The 10,607-nt window shown below is 30.3% G+C and overlaps 1 protein-coding gene across 1 annotated transcript; it reads right to left on the minus strand.

The window, feature by feature from the left end:
- Nucleotides 1–263: 263 nt before the first annotated feature.
- LOC127130468 (galactolipase DONGLE, chloroplastic-like) lies at nt 264–2,009 on the minus strand. Its single transcript, XM_051059474.1, has one exon. It carries the CDS (start codon nt 1,951–1,953, stop codon nt 457–459), a length of 1,497 nt encoding a protein of 498 aa, XP_050915431.1. The 5' UTR covers nt 1,954–2,009; the 3' UTR covers nt 264–456.
- Between the last annotated feature and the right edge of the window lie 8,598 nt (nt 2,010–10,607).

Here is a 10,607-nt window from a genome sequence, read left to right on the forward strand (position 1 = left end):
AAACACTATATATCACCATACTCAAAACAAAATTCGCAGCTATTTAATAATGTTGCCCTACAAGTTTTGTGTTGTGTGCAGTTGAACAACATTGGAATTCTTTTCTCCGTTCACATATCACGTTCATCTCTACATGTTGAAAACCGCAAAATCTCTATCCACACAAATTCCATTTTCATCTCTCTCAATATACAATTTACATACAATTATTCATTTGCTAATTCTCTAACTTTTCTATATCTATCTATCTATATACTTATCTAAAAACCAGAACTCTTCGTTGATTACAGATCGACTAATCTCTCGAGTCAAATAGTATCATATCTGACGTCTAAGTTTCTCTTAGAAATTTTAATGTTGATACTATTTTCTTAAATCAAACACTCACCTCATCTAAACTCTCTTGTGGTAGCTCTAGCTCTAGATTAATTACTACTTACTTACAAGTTATACAAATTACAAGAACAAAAGAACAAGGCCAAAAAGTAGTTCATCATTCCAAGAACACATTATGTTAGTTGAAATTGAACTAAGAATATCATGGCGGTTTCCTCCTCTACCTCCAAAAACTTGTGATAATGATGAGTTCAATAGAAACATCTTTGCCTTCTCCAACAAATAGTTAACTCCACCGTCATCGTCACCGTCATCGTCGACACTTCGACTACGAATCGCTTGTTCAATCTTCTTTTTAGGGCATCTAAGAAGACCAATATAAGTATCCAAATCATGAACACAAGAAGGGTTTTGAACATTGAAGAAATCAAGCATAAGTTCAACACCAACATGTGCATAACAAGAACAACTCCATGGAAACTCATATCTCCCACCCATCAAAACCCTAAAATTTTCATTGAACAAAACACCAGGTAACTTTGTTATTGGATCATTAACATTCGATATTCTCAAAACTTTCACACCTAACTCTTCACATCTTTTCTTAAACTCCAAGTTACCAACCCTTGGTCCTCCAAATGAAAAAACAGTAACACTAGCATCATTTTTATCGCTCTTTTTGTTTAAACCTAGCTCTGAAATATCATAAGCAAGTAAAATAGCTAAAGCACTTCCCATGCTATGACCAGCTAAAGATATACTAACATTCTTCTCACCTTTGTGTCTATTCATCAACCTCGAAATCTCCGAAAGAAGTTGTTCTCTACAACTTTGTAACCCGAACTTCGAAGAACTCTCATCCGAAGTATACAAAGAGAGAAACCCCGACTCCACTTTCACGTTCGGGAGTCGGTTATTCGGATCAAGCGAGGCCGGTGTTAACGAGCTCATTAGATTCGAAATCCATTCTTGATTCGTAACCGTTCCACGGAAAGTTATCACGATATCTCTCCGACCGAGTTTTCGGTAAGAATCATCAGACGAAACCGCAACATAACCAATCCACCGACCAGAAGAGTTGTTTTCTATGATGTTTGGTGGTGTCGCATAGATATATTTTGTAACTTCATATCCACAATTCTCCATTCCAACTTCTCTCAACATACTCTTCTTACCATACTTACAATTCAAGTATCTTTTAGAGCTTTGATCAAGATCAAAAGCCTTGTAAGAAGATGTAACAAACTCCCCGTATCGAATAATCTCTTCGCGAAGAATCGGGTGTAAAGGGTTCAAAAGATTTTCCCAGTTATTGCACCCTTGAATCTCTCTCCAAATATTTGCAAGATTTTTAGTAGTAGTAGTAGTAATAGGAACAATTTTGTGCGTGTATTTAGAAGAAGTGGAGGTGTTAATAGTATTAGGGTAAATATTTTGTGGAAAAGTGATATCTAGTGAAGCTAAATTTGAAGCTAGAATGGAAGATGATTTCAAAGAAGGAGTATTTGGTAATGAAACTTGACCAAAAGGATGAGTTTTTGTATGAAATGTTTGTGAGAATGTAATGTGATTCATCATGCTAGTTTTGTTTGGTAAGTGTGTGATAGAAGAAGCCATAAGAAAAGAATAATATTAGAGAGAGAGAGAGAGGGAGAGAGAGAGAGGGGGAGAGAGTATTGTTGAAGTGAGTTTTCATTAAAGAAAAACAAGAGAAATGGTGGAGTTATATAGTAAGAAAGAATGAAGGTGGAGAAAGGGGTCCATAAATTCTAAAAAAGCATGTTAGGCAAGGATTTGACTAAGAATTTCATGAGAAAAAATATTTAAGTTTTTGGATTTTTAATTTATTTTTATGATTATGTGGTCGGTTGGGAAATAAGTTAAGAGTAGGGACTTATTTTTTTGGTTGCGGCTGTGTGAGTGTGTGAAAAAAATGAGAGAGAAGATATGAATAATATATTAATCATTAATATGGTCAAGTGGACCCTATTAATATTTTTTTTTTCTTTTAATGGAGGTTGACTTCAAAATCTATATGCCAAAGGAACAGTTTTTTTCTATTTTTTTTCATTAGAATGAATAGTTAATCTGATCAAAGCTATATGGTTTTTCATAAAAATAAAATTATTTAACAAAATTTTATTTGAAGTATATTGAACACTATATAAAAAATATATATGTATAATAATTTAATTATTGAGGTGATATGAAGAAGAAAAAAAGTATATGATAGAAAGTGAAATATGGACACTTTTACTTTATAGGGTAAGAAAGAGGTGAGAAGTTTAGAAGAAAAAGTATTCACTTTTGAATCTATATATACGATTCTAATTTATAAGTCTTTAATATGGAAAACAATTTTAGGGTGAGATTTTAATTTTTAAATAAAAGGAAGAATCATAGAGATAATTTTTATATTATTTTAATAAGTTTTTCTACTTTTTTTATACAACTATATATAATATAGGTATGTATTATTCATTAAATTTATAAGCAACGATGTATTTTTATTATAAATTATAAGAAAAAAACATTAAATTTATTTTGTTTTATCATTTTAGTTTTTTTTAAAAATCATTTTTTCAATATAAAATTAAATGTAAATTATATTTAATTTGATTTTTCTCTAATTTTTTTTAAATAATAATTAACCAAAATTATTTTCACATCTTTTTATAAAATATATTCTAAAAAAAGACAAAAATAAATATATTTTTTTAATAAATGTAAAATATTAATTTTTTTTCTTTTAAATTGATGCAAGAAGTATATTAATTTCTTCATATATATATATATATATATATATATATATATATATATATATATATATATATATATATATATATATATATATATATATATATATATATATATATATATATATATATATATATATATATATATATATATATATATATATATATATTGATTTCTTTCCTCTTCATCTAATTTTCTCAACATATAAGAGTAGATTCGAGTATATCAAGCAAGTGAGTAAACTAAATTTTTTAATCATTTTAAAAAATTAATTAATTCAATGTTATATATATATAATTAACGGTAGTTCTGGATATATTTGTATTTCATATTTAATATTTTTTGACTTTCTTACACTTTAATATTCTTTTATTAGTCTCATAATCTTATTATTTGTTTTCATATGCCAATACTTAGTTTCGGTACCTTTGCATTATTTGAAAATTATATATTCAGTGTGATGGCTATTTTAAAAAAAAAAATTCTCCAATACACGAAAAATACACGTCGAAGTTTTGGTATCTACAGGTTGAATTTTTCTTATGTCAACACCAAGTTTTTTGTTTAGTGTGTTGATAGTATATAATAATAGCTCCACGAGAAATATTCTACTGTAAAAATATCTACATAATTTATATATTGCCATTTCAACTTTGGACAAATCTAAATTACAATTTAGTTCGAGAATTATGTTACGGTCCGGTAGGAATGTCTTTTGTATTATATTTCTTTTGTTTATTAAAAATACAAATTTGCAATATATGTGTCATGGTTCATTCCCTCAAGCATATTAGTTTCATTGACATTTTTATAGGTAATGAGAGAAACATTTAATTTGAGTCAAGAGCAGTAATTAGTTGAGATTCATCGTATATTTATCAAGAGGAGTAATTTTAATTAAATTCATGTTTGATTCAAAAGAAAGGGTGGGAATGAGGAATGAGAAGTTTTAATCAAATACATGTTTGATTCACAAGAAGAAGAGAGGAATTTTAAAACTAATTTACCTTTTCACCTTTAAAATATTATAACACTCATGCTAAATAAAAATTTAAATAAAAGAAGGAGAAATTATCGATTCATATACAATATAGATAATCAAACACAAAGTATTTAATATTTAAAATATTCTAACATATATTAAAATTTAAATAAAATATTGATAAATGTCATAAAATCACATTATATAATCAATGATCATATGAATAATTTTCTCATCTTAATGATCCATCTAATCCTTTAAAATATTTATAAAATTAAATTCTAGATAATATATAACTTTTACTACAATTATATATAGATATGTAATACAACACAAAAACTTATAAAACAATTAAGTTATTACAAACAAAATCATAAATAAAAATGAAAAGATCCCTTAGAAAAATGATACCTCCTATCTATGTGTTTATTTCGACCATGACACATAGGATGATTTTCCAGATCGATGGTTGGCTTGTTGTTGATAAATAACTTCACTTTATTAGGTTCTATTATCTTTAGCTCTTCGAGCAACATCCTATCCATGTTGCTTAACATGCTGCATATGATGTAGTCATATATTATGCTTCACATGGATCGGTTATTCATGTTTGTTAGACCAGCAACCAACCTTATTGTTTGGATTCTAGCAACTGATGCAAAAACTTCATCATAGTCAATTCCTTCTTTCTGAAAAAATCATTTTGCTACAAGTCTTGCCTTATGTCTAGTTACTTCTCCCTTTGGATTCTGCTTCACCTTCTATACCCATTTCACAATAATTTCCTTTTTACCTTGTGGTAATTCAACTAGTGACCAGGTTTTGTTGACTTCGATGGACTTCAGTTCCTCTATCATGACTTGCATCCACTTCGAGTCTTTTAATGCCTCAACTACATTGAATGGCTCAATACCTTCATAGAAGGCATAATGTACTAGCTCACCTTCATTATCTACCACATCATCTGATGTGATCACACATTTCTGCAAGCTTGCAGAAATATTTCTTGTTCTTTGAGGTATGCTTGTGCCTGCTTGACCTCTGATTTCTTCTTGTCAAACTTCTTTGTCAGCTTCACTAGTTGGTTCATCACATAGAATTATTATTTAATCCTTCTTGATTTTCTCAGTCCAGTCTCATCCTTAAGCTAATCTATGATCACATCACTGTTAATCACAACTTGCTTGTTCACTAGGTTGAATAATTTGTATCTGTTAGTTCAGTGATATCCTATCAGGATCATCTGGTTTGACTTGTCATCATGTTTTCTTGTCAATTGATCAGGCACATGTTTATGTGTTATAAATCCAAACACCTTCAAGTGGCTTAGGCTAGGTTTGGCACCGGACCAACATTCTTCTGATGTGATGCCTTCTAGCCTCTTTGGTGGACATCTGTTCAGTATGTACGTTGTAGTGGACACAGCCTCACCCCATAACTCATTTGATAAGTGCTTTCCTTTTAACATACTTCTCACCATATTCATAATGGTTATTTTCTTCCTTTCAACAATACCATTTTGTTGAAGAGTGTATGGTGGCACAATCCATTCTCTTTAACATAGTGTGTCGAAATCTTTTGACACATATTCTCCACCACCATTTGTCCTTAGAGTTTTAATCTTGTGACCACTTTGTCTTTCCACCAGGGCTTTGAACTTGATGAAGACATTAATCACATCATTTTTCTTCTTGATTAAGTAGGTCCACACCTTTTTGTTGTAATCATCTATAAATGTAACAAAGTATTTGTTACCTCCAATTGAATATACCTGGAGAGGATCACACACATCTGAGTAAATCACTTCAAGGGTGGATTTTGACTTGCTTCTTGCATCCTTGCTAAATCTATTCTTGTGTTACTTTACTTAAACACATTCTTCACACACTTCACTTGGAATGTCAATTTCTGGTAAACCTGAAACCATGTTCTTTTTCTTAAGGTTGTTAATGTCATTGAAATCCAGATGACCAAGTCTGTAATGTCATAGGCATTCATCCCTGGCAATTGTAGTTTCCAGACACTTGTGTTCCAATACATCAAGTTCAATCCTAAAGGTTCTATTATGAGACATTGGAGCCTTCAAGATTAACTTGTTATTAGTACTCTCATCAACTTATCTTTTATCACCGCCTTATATCTCTTCTCAATCAAATGGCTTATGCTTAGCAGATTACTTTTCATTCTAGATATGTACAACACCTTGGAGATCAATAACTTTTCCTTCCTTTCTCATGATCGGAACATCACCAATACCTTATGCGCTTAGGGTATTGCCATTAGAAAACTTCACATTGTTCTTCATTGAGGGACTGATGTTAATGAATCAATATCTCCTTCGAGTCATGTGTGATGAGCATCCTGAGTCGAGATACCACGTATCTTTAATATTTTTTCTTCTTTTGTTGTGACCATTAGCAAAACTTCATCTTCTTCTTATTTTCTAAGTCTTACATTACTTTCTAGATCTTCTTTCTTGCCACTTCAACATTGACTTGCATAATGCACATACTTCTAACAGTTATAACATTGAATATGGATTTTGTTAGGTCTTCTTCCATCACTTATTCCTCTACTTGCACCACCACCTCTGTGAATGCTTTGATTTGAAGATTACATCTAATCTGATGAGTTATCTTCTTGTTGGTTTCCTCTACTAGTCAAATTGTTATAGCCTCATCTACCTTTGTTTCCATTCCATTTTCCTTTGCATTTCTTATCTTTAGATGATTGTGCTTGCAGAACTACATGATTGAACTTTGGAAGCAATGACCTCAATATCTTTGCAACTATCGATCTCGATGTCAATATTTCTCCACACATCTTGATTTGATTCACCAGTCTCGTTACTCTGGTGAAGAAATCGTTAACATTTTCGTTTTCTTCCATCGGAACAATTCATACATTCTTTTGTGAGTTTGTAACCTCGCCCCTTTCACATTCTCAGCACCTCCAAAAGATTTCTCCAAGATGCCACATGCTTCTTTTGATGAGTCTACTTCCCAACATTTTTAAAGTTTTATGGATTAACGCATTGATGGATTATAAAGAGAGTTTTATAATCTTTCTTCTTTAAATCTTTATGTGCAACCTTTCGTTCATCGGTAGCATTCTCGCCAATTGGTGTTCATTCATTCTTTACAAGATCTCAAATGTTTTGATAGCAGAAGATAGTATTCATCTGCTTACATCAATTATCATAATTTTTTCCATTCAAGATGGAAAAATTTGCTGAAAAATGCTCGTCCGGATAAAAAGTCATTGCTCTATACTTCCCAAGAATCGCAATCAGTGCTCTAGATACCAAATGTTGAAATTAAATCCAATCTTAGAGATAATATGAATCAATATTGATGAACAAAAAACATTTTTTCTGATTGATCGCGCCTTTTGTTCTTCATCCTTTGATTGAGTGAATCAACCACATTGATTCCAGGATAATTATACTTTGCGCACAGGTTTGAAGAGATGAAAAGAAAGAATAAATTCAAATTACATAAAATACATAATTTGGGAGGAAGAAGAAGAACCTATTGGACTGTACAACTGTCCTAAATTGTATTACAAAAGTGTTTAGGATGACGAGTTAGTTTTAACTCCATAGAATTTCCTTCTAGATTATTTACACTCCAATTAATATTAAAATAACTAACTCAACTTTTACATAAAATAAAACTAAGTTCAAATCTCAAATTTTAGTTAATTCGACATACTTCGACGATACTTAATAGAAAATTAAGGAATTAATGTGGTATATACCTGAATTTTTCTAGTACTTAATTAGTTAATATTTTATTGGTAAATTTAATAGAGAAAAGTGGAATACTTTTGGTTTCGTTCTACTCTATGTAATGAATGCATTTATTTATTGAATCCCTTTTATATATCATGTTTCATATATTTAATTGACCCGTCATTAAAACAAATAAATACTCTTATATTCAATCAGTTGAACATTGAGTCAATATTATTTATGGTTTAACTATTTGAGTGATTCGGTTGATGTTTTATCTCATTTCAAGTAGTTTAAAACATTATATATATATATATATATATATATATATATATATATATATATATATATATATATATATATATATATATATATATATATATATATATATACTTATTTAAGAAATAAATCTAAATAAAATTTTATTTGCTTAACAATTTTCTATATATACATATTGTATTTATTAATTTAATTGTTAAATTATATTCTGTTAAAGAGTCTTACATCGAATAATATATAGTCTGAACATGTGTTTATAAGTGAGTCAATCATCACCTTACAAATTAATTTTATAGGATTGAGTTAAACTAAATCACACATTCTTAACATACTATGATTTATTGAAATTTTTTTTATTTAATTATTTCTTTTAGGGGATAGTGTGTTATTCTTAAGAGTAGTTAAATTAACTAGAATAAAGTGTGTTCAATTAGAGAGTTAGGTCGGGGTTTAGTTACCTTGTTAGACAGGAGATGGTGGAAGTTTCATATTGATCGGGAGAAGATCTGGTATAAGATTTTAAATAATAAGTATGAGGTAGGTGGTGTTTGTATTAAGGGTGGTGGTAGGAAGATGTCGCTCTGGTAAATAGATTTATCAAGAGTGATGGATGAAATATGGTTGAGTATGAGTCGCTGACTAGATGTCTACCTCGCATTGTGGATAACGGTAAATATTCGTCCTATTGGAATGATGTTTGATTTGAGGAAGATTTTCTTAATTCTAGTTTGTGTTGCCTATATGAGTTTTTGGCTGAAGGCAATATTAGGAAGGGAGATCAAGGGTCTCGGGTAAAGGTGAATGAGAACGCTTTTCGTTTGTGGGGAGAAAAATATGGCAGAGTATTGTTCTTTTAGAGGTTAATATAATTAATCATTGGGTGTGGAGTCGTGATTATGACGTTTGTAACACCTCAAATTTGATTAATTAATTTAATTGAATTAATTAGAATTTTATTTGATTAATTAGTATTTTTAAATTATTATTGTGGAACTATGTGGAGTAAGTATCCTTGGAATAGAGGTATGGAGAGAGAAATAGGTTGGTTTAGTTGTTTAGAAGTTATTAGAATTTTAATTAATTATTAGAATATATATATATATATATATATATATATATATATATATATATATATATAGTTTTATTCGAATTGATTAAAATAAATAATAAAATGATAGAATTTGTTCATTTGTGAGAATTGGAGAAAATATGTGATGGGAATAGAGAAACAAGTATTGAGTTGGGAAAAATTCATAATTAAATAGTGGTGAGGGGCTATATATTCTAAAAATAGGGAGAAAACAGGTTTTTAGAGGAAACATCTGACATGCGTAGAAAGGAGGCAAAAGGAGAAAGAGCAAAAGTTAGGATTTTGATGAAGGAACTATAGAGATTGTTTGATTCATCATCAATTGCTGGAAATCTAAGGTAAGGGGGAAAAGGGCATTTAATCTAGGTGTATTACATGATGGGGTAAAGATGAGAAGTCCTTAATCTCATTAGGGTTCTAGGTTTTCATTTGATAATATGTTATATGATGGAAATTTTGAAAATTGGTTGGTTGGTTTGTGTTTATATGTGTTGTTATACTTGAATCCATGTTTGAATGATCATGAGTATGTATGTATGAGGTTGTGTCATTGATGAGGATGTGGAAGCTTGATTTTATCCATGATTGATGATGAATTTGATGTTAAAATTATTGATGACATTGTTATGGATTATGGTGAGATAAGTGTCGTTTATATTAATGATTATGCTAACATGAATCTTTGTCAAATTCGTTTTTGAATCAATGGATTTTGGGGGAAAATAGTTGGAGACATGTATGAAGGTTTAGAGATAAAAGGGGTGGGGGTTGTATGATGAAAACTAGAATTTTTGAAAAAAAAATAAGCAGTGCAATCGATTGCATGCCTTCAAAAAGTGAAAAAATAAGAAGTGCAATTGATTGCAGGGGGATTCAATCGAATGTAATGCCTGGAAATGTGATTTTTATGAAGTCAATAAAGAAACGTGTTTCTGTGACAATCGATTGTCATAGGCCAAATGGTGAAAATTTCCGCGTTTGTTTTTGTTGTGTTGTCCGACGATTTTGGCTGTATCTTTTAATCTGTGAGTCCGAATGACGCGTCGTTTGAAGCTTAGCAAGCTAACCCACAGAGCTACCACATGGTAGTGCTTGATGAAATGTTTGAGTTGTAGTCAATTACCTATTGTAGGGATATTTGTGATGACTTGTATGTTCCGTTAGCGAATCGTTATGTTTATACGATGATGTGTTGTTGTTTTGGTGAAGTAACATGAATGAATGCCTATGAAGTCATATTTTATAAGTGCTGCTCTTGTTGTTGTTTATTGATGTTGTAACATGAATTGATTATTGCATATGATGAATGATGTGATGCATAAATGGTGATATATGTATGGGGATCCTTTAGGTGAACCTTTTTGTGATAATGCATGTTATTGAGACTCATGCATCATGGTGTATACGCTTTGGTCCAGTTTTGGTGTGCT

Source organism: Lathyrus oleraceus, chromosome 3 (assembly GCF_024323335.1).
Source record: "Lathyrus oleraceus cultivar Zhongwan6 chromosome 3, CAAS_Psat_ZW6_1.0, whole genome shotgun sequence".
NCBI lineage: Eukaryota > Viridiplantae > Streptophyta > Magnoliopsida > Fabales > Fabaceae > Lathyrus > Lathyrus oleraceus.